Source organism: Oncorhynchus kisutch, linkage group LG13, assembly GCF_002021735.2.
Source record: "Oncorhynchus kisutch isolate 150728-3 linkage group LG13, Okis_V2, whole genome shotgun sequence".
Lineage (NCBI taxonomy): Eukaryota > Metazoa > Chordata > Actinopteri > Salmoniformes > Salmonidae > Oncorhynchus > Oncorhynchus kisutch.
In genome coordinates this window covers 47,006,357-47,026,773 of record NC_034186.2, presented here as the reverse complement: position 1 = coordinate 47,026,773, position 20,417 = coordinate 47,006,357, and the positions used below count along the sequence as shown (strand labels likewise).

General features: G+C 40.6%; 1 protein-coding gene across 8 annotated transcripts in view; it reads right to left on the bottom strand.

Annotated features, from left to right (window-relative positions):
• Positions 1-5,661: 5,661 nt before the first annotated feature.
• The window catches only part of LOC109902259 (ubiquitin carboxyl-terminal hydrolase 13), a 62,887-nt gene continuing 48,131 nt past the window's right edge, over positions 5,662-20,417 (bottom strand). For all 8 annotated transcript variants that reach the window (XM_031786427.1, XM_031786428.1, XM_020498482.2 and 5 more), the window contains 7 exons: positions 18,375-18,497; positions 17,134-17,157; positions 16,635-16,778; positions 11,292-11,461; positions 9,830-10,034; positions 8,959-9,043; positions 5,662-8,557 (listed from right to left, as the gene is read on the bottom strand). In XM_031786427.1, the coding sequence (XP_031642287.1) occupies positions 8,461-8,557; positions 8,959-9,043; positions 9,830-10,034; positions 11,292-11,461; positions 16,635-16,778; positions 17,134-17,157; positions 18,375-18,497 (848 nt within the window). In that variant the 3' untranslated portion in view covers positions 5,662-8,460. The remainder of the gene's footprint in view (positions 8,558-8,958; positions 9,044-9,829; positions 10,035-11,291; positions 11,462-16,634; positions 16,779-17,133; positions 17,158-18,374; positions 18,498-20,417) is intronic.

The window sequence follows — 20,417 nt, the reverse complement described above, 5'->3', positions numbered from 1 at the left end:
ACCCCATATAGCTGATACTCCTTCACACACACACACAACCCTTCATTCAACCCACTACCCTCAACCCACCCAGCGAGCAAATGTGTTTGAAACCGGTTGTAATGATGTAATTTCAGTCAGTTCTGCCCCATCGGGCCCCCATCATGATTAGCTACTCCTTGGTGTTTCATTCCAACGTTAATAATTTACATTACACGTTTCTGTCCCCATGCCTTCTAGTTGCCCTAACTGTAGTACAATAGTACACCGCCGAAAACCAGGATTTTCTGAACCTTGTGATTTCTTCAAAATCAATGATTTCTTATGGTCTAGTAGGCCTGATTTTTGAACAAAAATTATGTACAGTGCATTCGGCGAGTATTCAGACCACTTGACTTTTCCAAATTTTGTTATGTTACTGCTTTATTCTAAAATGTATTACATTTGTTTTTCTTCACTAATCTACACACAATACCAGAATAATGACAAAGCGAAGACAGGTTTTTAGAAATGGTTGAAAATGTATTAAAAAAAAATGTTTAAACACAAGTATTCAGACCCTTTGCTATGAGACTTGTTTTGAGCTCAGATGCATCCTGTTTCCATTGATCATCCTTGAGATGTTTCTACAACTTGATTGGAGTCCACCTGTGGTAAATGCAATTGATTAGACATGATTTGAAAAGGCACACACCTGTCTATATAAGGTCCCACAGTTGACGGTGTATGTCAGAGCAAAAACCAAGCCATTAGGTCGAAGGAATTGTCCGTAGAACTCAGAGACCGGTTTGTGACCAGGCACAGATTTGGGGAAGGGTACCAAGAACCTGATGGTCACTCTGACAGAGCTAAAGAGTTCTTCTGTGGAGATGAGAGAATCTTCCAGATGGACAACCGTCTCTGCAGCACTCTACCAATCAGGCCTTTATGGTAAAAGGCACTGACAGCCCGCTTGTAGTTTGCCAATTGGCACCTAAAGGACTCTCAGACCATGGAGAAGCAAGATTCTCTGGTCTGATGAAACCAAGATTGAACTCTTTGGCCTGAATGCCAAGCATCACGTCTGGAGGAAACTTGGCACCATCCCTATGGTGAAGCATGGTGATGGCAGCATCATTCTGCGTGGATGTTTTTCAGAAGCAGGGACTGGGAGACTATTCAGGCTCGAGGGAAAGATGAACGGAGCAAAGTACAGAGAGATTCTCGATGAAAACCTGCTCCAGAGTGCTCAGGACCTCAGACTGGGCCGAAGGTTCACCTTCCAACAGGATAACGAACCTAAGAACACAGTCTAGACAATGCAGGAGTGGATTCAGGACAAGTCTCTGAATGTCCTTGACTGGCCCAGCCAGAGCCTGGACTTCAACCTGAAAATAGGCGTGCAGTGACACTCCCCATCGAACTTGACAGAGCTTGAGAGGCTCTGCAGAGAAGCATTGGAGAAACTCCCCAAATACAGGTGTGCCAAGCTTGTAGCGTCCTATGCATGAAGACTCAAGGCTGTAATCGCTGCCAAAGGCGCTTCAACTGAGTACTGAGTAGGGTGTGTGTAGATTAATGAGAAAAAAAGGATTTAATCAATTTTAGAATAAGGCTGTAACTTAACAAAATGTGGAAAAAGTCAAGGGGTCTGAATACTTTCCGAATGCACTGCAGTTACTTACAAGATTTGAAAAAATAATAATCATGTAATTATTGACTTACCAACTGTATACACTACTGTTGAATATATATTACTTTGTGTTGAGTTAGGATGCCCAATGACAAAGTCCTTTTTCTAGAACCATTTACCTTTGCAGGTGTGATGACCTATCAAAACCTAACTTGTCCTAACTTGAGGATGTTCGCATGCTAGATCTTCTATGATTAACTATGAATGCCCTTTTATTTTTATGCATGCATTGCGACTCATGAAGTGCTTTCTTTCCACCCTGCTTCTAAAAACAAAACATATGTTACATTGCAATATTTCTACAATGCACTTTTGATCGGCTGCATTTATGAAGTAAATCTACAGGTAACTGCCAAAATAAAGGAAACACAAGTAAATGAGGGATACAAAGAATATTGAAAGCAGGTGCTTCCACACAGGTGGATCCTGCCTTAATTAAGCAACTAACACCCAATCAAGCTTAGGGCTATGTATAAAAAAGCCCAGTTGCCCGTTATTTTGGCTACCATGGCTAGAAGAGATCTCAGTGACTTTGAGATCCCTCTTTCAACGGAGCATAGGGGGTATATATATATATATATATATATACATACATGTATTACTGTTCAAAAGTAAGTCACTTAGAAATTTCATTTTTAAAGAAAAACTACACATTTTGTCCATTTAAGTATAGACATTGTTAATGTTGTAAATTACTATTTTACCTCGAAACGGCAGTTTTTTTTATGGAATATCTACATAGGCGTACAGAGGCCCATTTTTAGCAACCATCACTCCTGTGCTCCAATGGCACGTTGTGTTAGCTAATCCGAGTGTATCATTTTAAAAGGCTAATTGATCATTAGAAAGCACTTTTTCAATTATGTTAACTGTTGTGCTGATTAAAGCAATAAAACTGGTTGAGTACCTGGAGCATCAGCATTTGATTACAGGCTCAAAATGGATAGAAACAAAGACCTTTCTTCTGAAACTCGTCAGTGTATTATTGTTCTGGGCAATAACGGCTATTCCATGCGAGAAATTGCCAAGAAACAAAAGAGATTGTGCAACGCTGTGTACGACTCCCTTCACATAACAGCGCAAACTAGCTCTAACCAGAATAGAAAGAGTGTGTGGCCCCGGTGCACAACTGAACAAGACAAGTACATTAGTGTCTAGTTTGAGAAACAGATGCCTCAAGTCCTCACCTGGCAGTTTCATTAAATAGTACCCACAAAACACCAGTCTCAATGTCAACAGTGAAGAGGGGTCTCTGGGATGCTGGCCTTCTAGGCAGAGTTGCAAAGAAAAAGCCATATCTCAGACTGGCCAATAAAAATAAAAGATTAAGATGGGCAAAAGAACACAGACACTGGACAGAGGAACTCTGCCTAGAAGGACAGTTTTATTGCTTCTTTAATGAGCACAAGTGTTTTCAGCTGTGCTAATATAATTGCAAAAGGGTTTTCTAATGATCAATTAGCCTTTTAAAATGACAAACTTGGATTAGCTAACACAACGTGCCATTGGAACACAGGAGTGATGGTTGCTGATAATGGGCCATATTCCATAAAAAAATGAGCTGTTTCCAGCTACAATAGTAATTTACTACACTGTATTTCTGATCAACTTGATGTTATTTTAATGGACAAATAATGTGCTTTTCTTTCAAAAACAAGGACATTTCTAAGTGACCCCAAACTTTGGAACGGTAGTGTGTGTGTATATATATATATATATATATATATATATATATATATATATATATAGTTTTTTAAAATTGAATTTATCAGTATATATTGTACACAAGATACAATAAACAAAACATAAGAGTAGCGAGCTCAAACTGAGAGCAGACATTTCCCACACCAACTGTTTTGCTAAAGGATTCAAACACTTTGGTGACAGACAGTTGTATTACCTTTAACTCACTCACGCGTGTGTATAACTGACCGACCACAAATCTCCCTGGTCAGTACAATAGCATAAGACAAAAAGTTTGTTATTGCTCTGTATCTTGTGTACGATACATTTGTCAATTATCGCCGTTTTGACCAACCCATTGTACCATGCTGGTTTACTATGGTTTATTTCTGTAGCCAACATACAAGTATGAATAGAACAAATAATATTTTGATGGACACAAATTACCTAAAAATGAAATAATGGAACACTTTACAGTGTATTTGCAATGCATACTACTCTACCGATATACAGTACCAGTCAAAAGTTGATACACCTACTCATTCAAGGGTTTGTCTCGATTTTTAAAACTATTTTCTACATTGTAGAATTAGTGTTGACATCAACTATAAAATAACACATGGAATCATGTAGTAACCAAAAGTGTTAAACAAATCAAAATATATTTTAGATTCTTCAAAGTAGCCTCAAGTTGCCTTGATGACAGCTTTGCACAATCTTGGCATTCTCTCTACCAGGTTCACCTGGAATGCTTTTCCAACCGTCTTGAAAATATAACATATGCTGAGCACTTGTTGGCTGTTTATTCTTCACTCTGCGGTCCAACTCATCCCAAACCATTCCAATTGGGTTGAGGTCAGGTGATTGTGGAGGCCAGGTCATCTGATGCAGCACTCCATCACTCTCCTTCTTGGTCAAATAGCCCTTACACAGCCTGGAGGTGTGTTGGGTCATTTTCCTGTGGAAAAACAAATGATAGTCCCACTAAGCGCAAACCAGATGGGATGGCATATCTCTGCAGAATGCTGTGGTAGCCATTCTGGTTAAGTGTGCCTTGAATTCAAAATAAATCAGTTTCACCAGCATAGCACCCCCACGCTTCACGGTGGGAACCATACATGCGGACATCATCCGTTCACCTACTCTGCATCTCACAAAGACACAGCGGTTGGAACCAAAAATCTTACATTTGTATTCATCGGACCAAAGGGCAGATTTCCACCAGTCTAATGTCCATTGCTCGTGTTTATTGGCCTAAGCAAGTCTCTTCTTCTTACTGGTGTCCTTCAGTAATGGTTTCTTTGCAGCAATTTGACCATGAATCACGCAGTCTCCTCTGAACAGTTGCTGTTGAGATGTCTGTTACTTGAACTCTGAAGCATTTACTTGGGCTGCAAACTCAGATGCAGTTAACTCTAACAAACTTATCCTCTGCAGCAGAGGTAACTCTGGGTATTCCTTTCCTGTGGTGGTCCTCTTGAAAGCCAGTTTCATCATAGCGCTTGATGGTTTTTGCGACTGCACCGAATTTACTGACATTCATGTCTTAAACTATTGGACTGTCGTTTCTCTTTGCTTATTTGAGTGGTTCTTGTCATAATATGAACCTGGTCTTTAATAAAAACAGCCCTATCTTCTGTATACCACCCCTAAGGAAAGAAATTCCACAAATTAACATTTAACAAGGTACACCTGTTAATTTAAATGCATTCCAGGTGACTACCTCATGAAGCTGGTTGAGAGAATGCCAAGTGTGCAAAGCTGTCATCAAGGCAAAGGGTGGCTACTTTGAAGAATCTAAAATTAAATATTTTGATTTGTTTAATACTTTTTTTGGTTACATGAGTCCATGTATGTTATTTCATAGTTTGTAGTCACTATTATTCAATAGTGATTATTATACAATGTAGAAAATAGTAAAAATAAAGAAACCCTGGAATGAGTAGGTGAGGCCAAACTTGACTGGTACTGTACTTAAACTAGTCAAGCATTAACACCTTTCAGACATACCGTATATGAACATTCTTTTAAAATAAACTGTAATAGTCAAATTATGTATTTTGTTGTATATATTTTATCATTGCATGCCTACCAAGGTTTGTATTCCATTGTCTTTATGGGTACTTTATGCTGCAGCTCTCCCTTCCTACCACATAACTAAACAATAAACAGTCTTCAATTAAAATTATACATTATGCTTGCCATCCTGTTTATCGAGTAAAGAACTAGAGACGCCATGAAATTGAAAACCATTGAGGAATTGTGATGAGGAACCATGGCCAAGCCACACTAGTTCCTCAGTAACAATGCACTAAAATACAGAAGTGTCAAATGTCAACAAAATGTGTAGTTTATTGAACTATGCAAACATACATTACAAAAGTCAACTTTAAATAATCCCTTCAGGGAAACTGTATGTAATAAACTACAGAATGGGAACAAACTTGTTTGCAAAAAGGCAAAGAAAAATCAAGTAAAAACAGGTGAAGTATCATTGAACATTTAGTTAAATGAAATAAAAGAAAAATACATGTATTGTACAGACCAAATGTCAACTTTTAGTGCACATGCTCACAGTAGGAAGGCGTTTTGTGACAAAAGGTAAACCACTACCTTTCACAACCTCAAGAAATGGTGGTGGAGAGGAAGTGACAGATGAAGAGAGAGCTGAGAGAAGACAACACAGACGTCCTCCATAGCGATCAATTCCACAGTAAATGGAGAGCAAGAAGGTGAGCGGGCACCCTGCCAGTCTAAAACAGCCAGAGTTGACCAGATGGGAGGAACCCCGGTAGAGGACAAAACGGTATAGAACAAGAATGCATAGAACACCCACCTCTCCTCAGCAATCAGACCGTTGTATAATAAATGTAACTACTACACTGACCCGTCAAGGACCAGTAATGACAATCTTAGAATGGGACAGAGGGATTCATTCTATTCTTATTGAATAATAAACAAGTGTGGAAGGGAGATGGCAAAAACAATACTTGCAAAGAGACCATGAAGAATTGCATAGGTAACAGAAGCAATTTATCAAGTAGTGTCTGACAAGGATGGGAGATCTTCAGGGATCGATTTGAGAGGGGGAATTGTAATCTTCCCCAAAACAACTAAGGGCTCTAGTAAATCAAAACCATTATCTGGTTTCCCATTGTGGGTCTAAAAACATGATTCATCCTGCGCAGCAAGAAAGTATGTTTGAGTTTATATGCAGTTTTAGTCTCTAAAAACATTTGCATTGCAGAGTACATGAAACCAAAAGGTGCATTATTGAAATGCAAGCACAATCATGTTCTTGACTCTTCCAGGAAACCTGCTTTGATGGAATACTACCCAGGTAAGTATTCAAAAGACAATAAAAAAGTAAAGGGTTTTTGATATGCGACATTGCAATCCACTACTCGATATGTAACAACCATACAATGAACTCTAGGCAACACTGCAGCTGGATTTTCTACTACAACCGGTTGATGAACTGTCTTTGATAGAGTGGCTGTATAGTGTTAGAATTTAGCATTAAAGTCGAGGGGGGGGGGGGGGGGGTTGGTTGCAGTGAGCACAATAAGGAATACATTCAGCACAGAACCACGTCCTAAAGTACGAGAACACATTCTGAAACAAGTTGTAGGTCGTAACCTACAGTACGTGGGTATGCTCAAGAGAAGAGATTCTGTCCCAGTGCATATTGCTATAATAATGAGGAAAACACAGATGGCTGTGTTCAAATGCATACATTCTACATTAAAAAGATGGCGGCATATCGAATATTAAAATGCGGTATTACTCAGTGTTTGAGGACTACAATAATTGGCAAACATTTACCTCATGCATTGTCTGTCCTTCCACAAAATGTAATCATATTAGGCGCGCAAACAAATGCCAACCAATACTGTATGCATGCATACACTATGTGTAATCAACATGGTCTGAGGAACACTTTGAAAATAGAAAGGTGATATAACATTAGTCATTTTTTGGGTTACAACCACATTGTCACAGGCTTTTACCATATTGAAGAAACTATCGGTTTAGGGTATCTGAATCAATTTATGCTCATGGTTCTATTTTTATGTGAAAAGGCAGGGATATAAAAAATTGTCAAAGTGCTTTCAGATATTCAATAAAAAAAATGGCATTCTCCTGGCAACTGAAACTTGACTCCAATTGTCACTGTACAGAAAATTGTTTGCCCAGAAAAACCTGCAAATTAAAACCAGACAGATATGACTAACCCCATTACAGGACATCGGACCCTCCAATAAGGGTATTACTTATTCAGTATCCATAATAGTTAAGAGTGGTTTTTCAAAAAAAATATCTATATTCTGACACTTGCCTATGCTGGCTATTTCTCTGCATTCAATGCCATCATTTTCTATCCTGCATCACATGTTAAGGGTTCCTGATATCCTTTTAATTCCCTATAGATGCAAAACATTCTCCAATATTCTGTTCTGCATGGCACATGCAAAGCTCCCAGCAGCATTGCGTTTTCTTTTTACCGAGTTCTGCTTTCAGGGCTAGCAGTGATTCGTGACCACTTTTGGACCATGCCCGACGTTTATAAAACGTACCACTTCAATAAAAATACTGGCACAGTAGCTTAAGGCATAGAAAATGTATAGTAAGATATATGCCGATACTAGAACTGTGGAGCACTCCGATAACTGAAATTGCACACATCCCTCTGTACCTACGCCGTAGACCAGGGGTGTCAAACTCATTCCATGGAGGGCCTAGTGTCTGTAGATTTTTGTTTTGTCTTTCAATTAAGACCTAGACAACCAGGTGAGGGGATGTCTTTACTAATTAATCAAGTACAAGGGAGGAGCAAAAATCCGCAGACACTTGGCCCTCCGTGGAATGAGTTTGACACTTGCCGCAGACAAATGACACGTTTCAATACACACAAGCACACGGGAATCACAGAGACATACAAAAAGCTCATTGCTTTCCCGCACTTTCCGGTTTCTCTTGAGTGACATGGCTGAGTCGAGCGGTTCCTATTTTTGGGGGGCTGGTCTGGGGTGCGAGTGTTTCCATAATTTCCACTGTGGTCATCTTCCGGTCTTCTGGTTGTGAGGATGTGGTTCTCTAAGGTTGGAGAGTGGGGGGCGCTTGGTCTAGCTGCTAGACAGTCGACGGTAAAAGTAGATGTAGCCCAAGTCTTTTGGAGGCCTTTCTGACAAACACACTTTGTGGTCATTGAAGATCACCCATCTGACGGGGGGGGGGGGGGGGGGGGGATAACATGGGTAACACATTGTGTTAAAACCTCATCTATACATACAGTTTCGTCTTGATTTGCAAATGCCACATTGTAGACCACTAATGACAAAATTATCTAAGTAGTCTCTTAGGACAGTGTTTCCCAATCTGGTCGGTGAAGACAGCTACCCGATCAAAGATAATACTTGATTGACTCCAACACTAGCAAACCCAATTCAACTCGTCAACTATGATCAAGCCCTTGATTAGTCTAAATCAGGAGTGCTAGTGTTGGAATAGATCAAAAATGTGCAATGCAACGGCTGGTGGAAACAGTCTGTCTATATAATTCATTTTTTAATCCTTCATTGTGAAAGGGGATCTAGCAGAGATAAATGTTGTGGCCGACTTACCTTCCTTCCTTTTTGATGTGGCATACATAATGACCAGACATCGTGGACGCTCCGATGTGGCTGATGAAAGCAAAAAGCTCGTAACCTGTAAAACAGGAAGTCAAACCAAATCGTTACACAAAACTACAACTCCCTTGTGAACAGAACAGATGCATTTTGCCTACAGTATACCCATGAGAACAAGTAAAGCTAGTAAAACTATCTAATCCCTATCTGATCATATTCAACCAATGCAGGTTGTAGTTGGAGAGACTGTGGTCCATGATTTGCATTTCTGAGTTCAAAATCATATAGGCTGAGACCCTGAATAGAATGAGTCTCCTCAAACATGAAATCTTAAGCCAAACATGTGACGTAAAATCTGTGTGCTGCCTTCCTTTAACAGGATTGTGTCAGAATGGAAGTGGAAAGAGAAGCCTTTCACAATTGGTGAAAGGATGGTTTTGTTCCAAATGTACCTGCAAACAGAAATTGTTGCATCATATGGGTGCAGCAAGTAGTGAGCTTTATATTCAAAGCAGCTAAATAACTTTTTACCCAGCTCCTGTACCACATTTGTATTTGTGTAATTCTTCTCCTTTTGTCATTTCTGTCTTTATCGTTTTGCCCATAATGGTTATGGTTAGGACTGGGGATGGTGGAGCTGATCCTAGATCAGTGTCTCTAGAACATAATGGTTATGGTTAGGACTGGGGATGGTGGAGCTGACTAGATCAATGCATTTAGCCCAATGGTTATGGTTAGGACTGGGGAGGGTGGAGCTGATCCTAGATCAGTGTCTCTAGAACATAATGGTTATGGTTAGGACTGGGGAGGGTGGAACTGACACTAGATCAGTCTTAGAGGTCAGAGGTCATGCAGTGTCACTCACGCCCGGGTCCGTCTTTGATCTGGGGGCCTGAGGCGTCCTGGTCTGGGGACAGTGTGGAGTCGCTGTGCATGTTGGCATTGGAGAAGGCACTGTCGTTGGGCTCCGTGGTATCGGCCATGTCAGACAGGGCATCGCTAGTCTCCTCCTCCTCCTCCCTTTCCGTGTGGGTGAAGATCCAGTCCAGCGCCCGCTCCAGGTTGTTGTTCTGAAACAACGAATGTTGGTGACACATCCTTTCACAGACCTATTTCAGTGGTTGATTACTGACAGTACTTTCTGGTACTGGTATTTTTTTTTTACACTACTACCTGCTTGTTTCGATAAATCAGAAAGAACCAAAAAGTCATAATTGGTAGGCTAAATTGTCATGTAATTACCATTATCAGTAGAATATGCTTCCTCTCTCCCCTAAGTCTTCTCAAATTCAGAGGTCTCAGAAGATGGACAATTGTGACTGGCATGCTTCAAGAGAATGTAACAGGATTGAGAACATCAAGAGAGCACATTGGGGGGAATAATCTGATTCTGTCTGCTTTTTCTGGCCATGCACAGGCAGGCAGTCAGTCAGACAGACAGGCCAGTGAGGTTGAACACTTCCTGCGTGCTCACTGGGCTATTATTAGAAGACCCTGGAGACCCTCTAATGTTTCACACTCCTACATAACTCACGAGGACCCTGGGCTTTTTCATGAGAAGAAAATGGATGGCAAGGGGTGTTGGAGGTGTTAGGAATGGTAATACAAGGAAATCAGAGGGTCTGTTTTCGTAGAGAACGTGGGATCTATTTTATGCTGACAAGGGCAGGTGACTGATGAAAAAGAGAAAAAAAAGGCACCATCTTAAAATAGCAGCCACTATAATGGAATTCAACGTTTATACAATTCATAACGGAATCGAATGAATTAGTGGTTTCATTCGAGGTACATTGGAGGAACACACAAACAAATGCATAAAAATAACTGTGCTAAAATGACTGTGCGCGTATGACACACAACGATCTGACTCATAGAACTGAAAAGCTGAACGAGCATAGCTATGCACCATGTCGGGCTCGATGCTTGGACTATTTGTAAACAGCATGTAGAACAGGGATCTCAAGCAACCAAGGACATGAAGGGGTTATTAAAACTGCAATATATCAAGTAAACAAGCAGGCCAGCCAAGTTGTTAATAGCAGGCCAAATGTCTGAAAGAGAAATAAAACATATTGGTCAAAAGTTTTGGGGGATATTAACCTACTTAAAACATGATAAGTCTCCCTTTCCATCTTTGCAAGGTTTTAGTTACAGAACAGGCTTTGGAAAGATGGTTATCTCTACGATAATTCAAATCTGAAAAAGTCAAATTAAAAACCACAAAAGCACTACTCCCTACTGAATGCTTCATAGACCAGGACAATATCATTTTTGTGTTGTTTCACCAGAGTGAGTGTGAGCAGCAGGAGAGAAAGAGAGCCACTGACCGTGGCTTTTAGGGCCTGGACGCTGTGGCGGCGGGGGAAGCCCATGGAGGTGAGGATGGCGATGCTCTCCTCTGGAGGATGGTTTTCCAGGGGGGTGGCAGCCAGGCCCGAGCCGGCCACGGAAGGGCCGGGCTCCATGAAGGTTGGCAGTGCCAGGGGCTCAGCAAAGTCTGGAAAAGAGGAAAGAAGGAGAAAGCTCTTCTATAAACATGGTACATAAAATCAGTAAATCACCCATTCAAACAAGGGTCAAATCAGGAAGAGCACAATTTAAGGATGTGTTCCTAAGGCCTCATCAGCCTGGTTATTTTTGGGTTATCATAGTCCATAGTCACCTAATTAATATAGGTCATTGTTAGTACAAGTATGGCATGTTCAGCTTAAGAGAGCCTGTTTGTGTCGGTCTGCCTATTTGTCCTTGAATCTCTTGGCGAGCTGTAAAGGAGGGGCTTGCTCACTGGGTTGTGTTTGTGAGAGAGAAAAAAAGCCTCTTCATTAGTAAACTTTCCAACAATACCACTCTGTATGCAGAAGTGACTATAATATTGTTTAAGACAAACTTATAAATCCACTTAAAAATATATAACAAACAGGGTACAGAAATTAAAAGGAGTAGTTCACATTTTTACAACTAGATTTTAGATGATTCCTTAACCTGAAGGTAGTCTATGGGCCAAGAGAATCTGTAATCGAGGTTTCCATTTTCTTTAAACAGACACTACAAACTTCAGCTAACTTTAGTCACCACAAGCTAACAATCAATGGAAGTGATGTAAGCATGTTTGAAAACAATTATGTTCAAATCACCTGAAATCAACTCCATATTTGGTTTGATGTTACTTAAAGGTGATTTGGCCATTTAAAAACAAAACATGTACACATGCCCCCATCACTTCCATTGATTGTTAGCTTGTGGTGACTAAAGTTAGCTCAAGTTTGTGGTGGCTGTTTAAGGAGAACTGAACCATGGACTACAGTTTCTCCTGGCCCATAGACTACTTTCAAGGTGAAGAATCATCTAACATCAAGCTGGAAAATAGTGAACTACTCCTTTAATACAGAGTTTATTGAACAACTGTAATAAAGCTGGATTTCAGGGAGAGTGCAAAAGAGACTGGCTGATGCCTCATGCATATTAAAAAGCTGATATGTGACTACCTAACTGCACTTCCACACAAGCAATTAAGAATTTAGGAGGGACTAAAACAAAAACAGATGGCAGTACAACACCGTTCCTCCCTCGTTTTGACCTGATTGGGCCTTAATTGACACAGTTGTTACACACCTTTACAAGTTGACTGTGTGTGCTAGTGTTAAACCACATTACAGTCAGGTCCACAATTATGAATAAAATAAACACTGACCTATATTGTATGCAAAAAAGGGAGAAATTATATTATACTAATACAATTGCTCAGACAAAGAGATTTCACAAGTAATACTTCTTGATGCAATAAAAGCTGGGAAAGTCCGGGAAAACTCCAAGGCTGGATGACATACTAGTTCAGGTATAGCAACCCTTTTTTTTATGTACTCAGAGGACAGTTTTTAGCATGTTTTAACAACTCCTATAAAAATGGTAGATTATCAGATACTCAACCACAAGGTCTGATTTCCTTATTACTGAAACAGGACCCAAGTGGTAAATATAGGGATTCAGTCCATTGAAAAATAGCTAAATACATAGTGCATATAATTCAAAAATGTATTGTTGGATATTATTCATCCTACTGTAAGCAGACAGTTTTTTTTTTTACATGGACGATACATTAGAGATGATATAAGACAAGTACTGGAAACAATAGAACACTATGAAAAATCAGGAAAACCAAGCCTGGTATTCACTGCTGACTTTGAAACGGCTTTTAATAAAGTACAACTGGAATTTATATATAACATTTCAATTTTTGAGAAATAGCAGAAATAATAATTCTCAAAAAGATGGGGATCAAAGATATTGGCACCCCTGTTTTTAATACCGTTCAATGCCTTACCTTGCGAGGATAATGGCACAGAGCCTTTTTCTAAAATGTTTTATGAAATTGGAGAACACATTGGGAGGGATCTTACACCATTCCTCCATACATTATCTTTTCAGATCCTTGATATCCTTCGTCTGCGCTTATGGACTGACCACCTCAATTCAAAACATGTTTTCAAGGGGTTCAAGTCCGGAGACAGATGTCCATTGCAAAATGTTGATTTTAATAGTCAATTAACCATTTATTTGTGGATTTGGATGTGTGCTCTAGTTTATTGTCTTGCTGGAAGATCCACTTGCGGCCAAGTTTCAGCCTCCTGGCAGAGGAAACCAGGTTTTTGACTAAAATGCCGTGGTACTGGGTTCATGATGTTGTTGACCTTAACAAGGGCGCCAGGTCCAGTGGAAGCAAAATTGCCCCATAACATCAAAGATCCACCACCATATTTTATAGAAGCTATGGGGTTATTTTCTGCATATGCATCTTTCAATGCAAAACCCACCACTGGTTTGTGTGGCCAAAGAGCTCTATTTTCATGTCATCTGACCAAAGCGCCGGTTCCAATCCAAGTGCCGTTTAGCAAACTCAGGGCATTTACACTTGTTGGATGACATGAACATTGAGCTCTCTACTTGTCCTGGGACCCTTGTTAAGGTCTGGCTTTAATTCCAGTTATTCTACAAATTAAAACATCTAAGATTTTACAGATTTACAGTTCATATAAAGAAATCAGTCAATTGAAATAAATAAATGAGGCCCTAATCTATGGATTTCACATGGTTGGGAATACAGATATGCATCTGTTGATCATAGAAACCTTAAAAATAAGGTAGGGGCATGTATCAGAAAACTAGAAAAGTCAGCGGGACATCTCCTTCACATAGAGTTCATCAGGCTGTTGACGGTGGCCTATGGAATGTTGTCACACTCTTCTTCAATGGCTGTGTGAAGTTGCTGGACAGTAGCAGGAACACGCTGTCATACACGTTGATTCAGTGCATCCCAAACATGTTCAATGGGTGACACATCTGGTGAGTATGCAAGCTGTGGAAGTACTGGGACATTTTCAGCTTCCAGGAATTGTGTACAGATCCTTGCGACATGAGGTCGTCGTGCATTATGCTGAAACATGAGGTGATGGTGGCGAATTAATGGCACGATAATGGTCCTCAGGATTTCATTCCGGTATCTGTGCATTCAAATTGCCATCTATAAAATGCAATTGTGTTCGCTGCCCATAGCTTATGCCTGCCCACACCATAACCCCACTATGTGTCACGCCGTTCACAACATTGACATCAGCAAACCGTGCATCCACACGACGCCACACACAGTCTGCGGTTGTGAGGCCGGTTGGACTTGATGTCAAATTCTCTAAAATGACGTTGAAGCCAGATTATGTTAGAGAAATTAACATGAAATTCTCTGGCAACAGCACTGGTGCAGTCCTGCAGTCAGGCATGCCAATTGCACGCCCCCTCAAAACTTCAGACATCTGTGGCATTGGATTGTGAGACAAACATTTCTGAAGTTAAGAGGGAGCATGCAAATGGCATGCTGACTGCAGGACTGTCTACCAGAGCTGTTGCCAGAGAATTGAATGTTAATTTCTCTACCATAAGCCACCTCCGTTGTTTTAGAGAACTTGGCAGTACATCCAACTGGCCTCACAACCGCAGACCACATGTAACCACACCAGCCCAGGAACTCCACATCTGACTTCTTCACCTGAAGGATCGTATGAGACCAGCCACCCGGACAGCTGATGAAAATGTGGGTTTGCACAACTGAATCATTTCTGCAGATGAAAGGTTTGTTACATATGCTGAGCACTTGTTGGCTGCTTTTCCTTCACTCTGTGGTCCAACTCATTCCTAACCATCTCAATTGGGTTGAGGTCATATGATGCAGCACTCCATCACTCTCCTTCTTGGTCAAATAGCCCTTACACATCCTGTATGTGTGTTGGGCCATTGTCCTGTTGAAAAACAAATAAGCTCAATCCAGCTGGTATGGTGTATCGCTGTAGAATACTGTGGTAGCCATGCTGGTTAAAGTGTGCCTTGAATTCTAAATAAATCACTGACAGTGTCACCAGCAAAGCACCCCCACACCTTCTTCTCCATGCTTCACGGTGGGAACCATACATGCGGAGATCATCCGTTCACCTACTCTGTGTCTCACAATGACACAGCAGTTGGAACCAAAAATTTCACATTTGGACTCATCAGACCAAACAGATTTCCACCCGTCTAATGTCAATTGCTTGTGTTTCTTGGCCCAAGCAAGTCTCTTCTTCTTATTGGTGTCCTTTAGTAGTAGTTTCTTTGCAGCAATTAGACCATAAAGGCCTGATTCACACAGTCTCCTCTGAACAGTTGATGTTGAGATGTCTGTTACTCTGAATAATTTATTTGGGCTGCAATGTATGAGGCTGGTTACTCCTCTGAACGTATCCTCTGCAGCAGAGGTAACTCTGGGTCTTCCTTTCCTGTGGCGGTCTTCATGAGAGCCAGTTTCATGATAGCGCTTGATGGTATTTGCGACTGCACTTGAAGAAACTTTAAAAGTTCCTCAAATGTTCCCCATTGACTGACCTTCATGTCTTACAGTAATGATGGACTGTAATTTCTCTTTGCTTATTTGAGCTGTTCTTGCCATAATATGGACATGGTCTATTTCCAAATAGGGCTCCCTTGTCACAACACAACTGATTGGGTCAAATACATTAAGAAGGAAAGAAATTCCACAGATTAACTTTTAAGAAGGCACACCTGTTAATTGAAATGCATTCCAGGTGACTACCTCATGAAGCTGGTTAAGAGAATGCCAAGAGTGTGCAAAACTGTCATCAAGGCAAAGGGTGATTACTTTTAAGAATCTCAAATATAAAATATATTTAGATTTGTTTAACACTTTTTTTATGGGTTATATGTGTTATTTCATAGTGTTGTCTTCACTATTATTCTACAATGTATAAAATATTAAAAAATAAAGAATGAGTATGTGTGTCCAAACTTCTGACTGGTACTGGATTAATTTTTCTTTTAAGCTAGCTAAATACAATTTATGTTAGCATGCTAACACACAAAAGCGCTTTAGTAATGGACATTAAAACAATCTATTTACATTGTTTGCATAAGAAACATGCAGTTATAGCATGTCATTATGAATTACTCATTGAAAATTATGCAAATGTATCAGTCCTTAGACACACAAACACCCTCAGGAGGCAGCTGGGGACTCCTCCTGTGACGCACATGTCACTTTAGGGATGTTTTAGAGCATGCACTGCCCACTCCCACATGTGCCCAGAAGAGGCTGAGGAATCAGACTTGAATAACATCCATGTGACTCTTACCAGGTTCCTCCATGTGTGCTATGATCCAGTTGAAGGCCATCTCGGGGCCCATGTTCCCAGTGTAGTAGATGGCCTTCCGGCAGGCCTCCAGAGGGAAGCCCATCTCCGCCAGCTGCATTGCGGCCGACTCGTCTATTTCTGGGGCTGAGGACAAGCAGAAAACAACCAATAAACATCAGTGCCGCCGCCCACGCTCTTTGCAAACCTCACAGGTTCTAAAGGTGGTTTTGTTTTCTCTTTGGGCATCATTAAAGAGGGACTGGAGAGGAACCGCAAAGGTACTTACCCAGTGCTTACTAATTTTAAAAAACAGGCTAATAAAGAAAGTTTTTGTAAGTAGGAAAAGTTACGCGGCAGTTGCAGCAGCTGTTGGTTTTGCGACGTCAAACTTATTTTCACTAGATTTATCACATCTGCAAAACTTTTTGTTCCATAGTGGTAAATCTTTGTAATGTGTTAGGTATATATAGCGGAAGGATAGGAGAAACTGAATACTTACAATCTGAGGAGTTCATTGAGTTGTCTGAAAGGTAAAGAAAACTAGTGATTATTTCCAAGGAACAACAAATGTTTTTTTTAACTAGTTAAATTATATTCATGCTGTAGCTACACTTTTTGATTTATCTGAATCTATCAGATTAATGAATTCATTATATGGTTAGTAAAAAAGTCTAACATGGACCTAAAATAGCATCCTTACCGTTCAAGTCACTCTTCAGTTTTAAAACAAGTATTGACTTATGGCTCAAGGTGGTAAACTTGTAATGTTTTTCTATAAAAAAAAATGTAAAACTCAGGTTCCATGTGCCAAATCAATACTAAATCCGTAAAGATAATTGATGGGAAATTATGCATTTGAAGGAGCATTTGCTTAAAACTCGGAAATCAAATCAGAATTAATCAGGCGTTGTCCGATTCAGAAATGTAATACATTGCTGTAGTGATTCAGGTCAAGGGACAATGGGCTGGTGTAATTTAAGATTCATGTAGCTCATCTGATAAATGCTTTATAAATCACAAATGCATTATTAACACTGAGAACTAAGATTTACATTACTGTATGTAGGTGTTGTACCAGGAATTTGATTATGAGAGAAAACAAAAATGGCCAACTGCTTTGTTACTTTTTCAGGAACAGTCCTTAAGAGAAATCATAAAACTTGAATAAATCTCTCCATTGAAAACACATTTACGACGTCTAAAATCGGGCAAATGTCTACTGTGAAAGTTTTGCTTTGGCCGCTTAGCATTTACCCATGAAGCCTCATTTTAGGAATGAGGAACACGGTAATTATGTTATATTAGTCTTCTAAAATAAAATCGTTGCGTTTCAACCCAGAGTTGTAGCTTAACAAGGTTGAAGCAGCTTCTACAAGACAACCATTGTGTCAATGGAGCACTACAGGGTACCAGGACAAGCTTTATTGCTTGCCTAGAGCACATATCAAGTGTTTTTAGGTCTAGGACTGTATAGAACACGCACTGTAGCTAAATCCATCCAAGCAACCACCTCTGAAGGAGGAACGGAGATTAGGGGAATGCTACGCATATAAACTACAAACAGTACCACTTCTATGTTGCTCAGCGTTAGGCCCAAAACATTACTCGTTAGGCGTGCTAGATTTAGCTTGGCCCAAACGCCAACTTTGCTAGCCACGTCCAACACCTAAAGTCAAACTCCTCCCAGCTGTGGGTGGATTGGTAAAGGTTTGTCAGTATCTTCGAAGCAGCCCTTCTTACCTCTGGTGTCTTCAGGGAGGACGATGGGGGGTGTGAGGTCTGGGAGCTCTTGTTCTCCAGCCTGCAGTCCTGTTCCCCGGAGCCGAGACAGGTCCAGGAAGTCTGGGATGTCTATGGACAAATCTGTTGAAGAACGGGTCAGGGTCATGTTCAGTTCGAAATTGAGAAAAGGCTCCAAAATTGAGTGAAATAGGGAAGCACGGCATCCCAGGTGGCGCAGTGGTCTTAAGGGCACTGCTTTGCAGCGCTAGCTGTGCCATCAGAGACTCTGGGTTCGCACCCAGGCTCTATCGCAGCCGGCCCGGCACAAATAAAATAGGGAAGTACAATTGGGACTTGTCCAATAAGAAACATGTTTTAATCCCTGTTGCAGAACGTTTTGCTACGATGTGCCCTAATGAATCCCTAATGAATGCAACCCAGAGTTTTAAATTACATGAGCAAGAGAAGACGGGACTTGGGCATGGTCATTCAAGCAGATAACTGAATGACTACACTTACATTCACCACTATAGCTACAGTACAAAATATGTAGCTACCATATCAGTATGAGAGAATATTGAATATTGAATATTAACTTTTTTTTGGTCCACATGATTAAAAACCAGAACTTGCAAAAACAAGTATATCAATTGCAAGATGCAGAGGAATAACCTAATTTGAACTGCATCTCTAATAGTTAACCTTCCTCAATCCCAATCCTATTTTTGGAATTGTTTGTAGAGCTCTGAGACAGGATTGTTTCGAGACACAGATCTGGGGAATGTCTGCAGCATTGGGGAATGTCTGCAGCATTGACTGTCTCCAAGAACACAGTAGCCTCCATCATTCTTAAATGGAAGAAGTTTGGAACCACCAAGACTTCCTAGAAATGGCCGCCCGGCCAAACTGAGCAATCTGGGGAGAAGGGCCTTAGTGAGGGAGGTGACCAAGAATCTGATGGTCACTCTGACAGAGCTCCAGAGTTCCTCTGTGGAGATTGGAGAACCTTCCAGAAGGACAACCATCTCTGCAGCACTCCACCAATCAGGTCATTATGGTAGAGTGGCCAGACAGAAGCCACTCCTCAATAAAAGGCACATGACAGCCAGCTTAGAGTTTGCCAAAAGGCACTTAAAAGACTCACAGACCATGAGGAACAAGATTCTCTGGTCTGATGAAACCAAGATTGAACTCTTTGGCCTGAATGCCAAGCGTCAAGTCTGGAGGAAACCTGGCACCATCCCTATGGTGAAGCATCATACTGTGGGGATGTTTTTCAGCGGCAAGGACTGGAACGAGGTCAGGATCGAGGGAAAGATGAACGAAGCAAAGTACAGAGAGATCATTGATGAAAACCTGCTCCAGAGTGCTCAGGACCTCAGACTGGTGACAAGGTTCACCTTACAACAGGACAACGACCCTAAGCACACAGCCAAGACAAGGCAGGAGTCTCTGAATGTCCTTGAGTGGCCCAGCCAGAGCCTGGACTTCAACCTGATCGAACCCCTCTAGAGGGACCTGAAAATAGCTGTGTAGCAACGCTCCCCATCCAACCTGACAGAGTATGAGAGGATATGCAGATAAGAATGGGAGAAACTCCCCAAATACAGGTAATTCCAAGTTTATAGCGTCATACCCAGGAAGACTCAAGGCTGTAATCACTGTCAAAAGGTGCTTCAACAAAGTTCTGAGTAAAGAGTCTGAATACTTTATTTGAATAAATTTGCTAAAGAAATTCTAAAAAAACACTATTGCTTTGTCATTACGGGGTATTCTGTGTATTTTCATGCTAAAAATAAAAAATATATATTTTAGAATAAGGCTGTAACCTAACAAAAAGTCAAGGGGTCTGAATACTTTCCGAATGCACTGTATGTATTTATTGTCAGTGGACCTCAGTGATTCACTGTGTGGCATTGCCCTCTGCTGGAGATCTACAGTACTGACTTAATACAATTATCTAGGGATAAAGAGAAAATCTGAAAAATAGAATGCATTTATAGGCCTTCAATGAAAAAGACCATTCGATCCCTTAATATCATTTCAGTGTTTGTTGACATG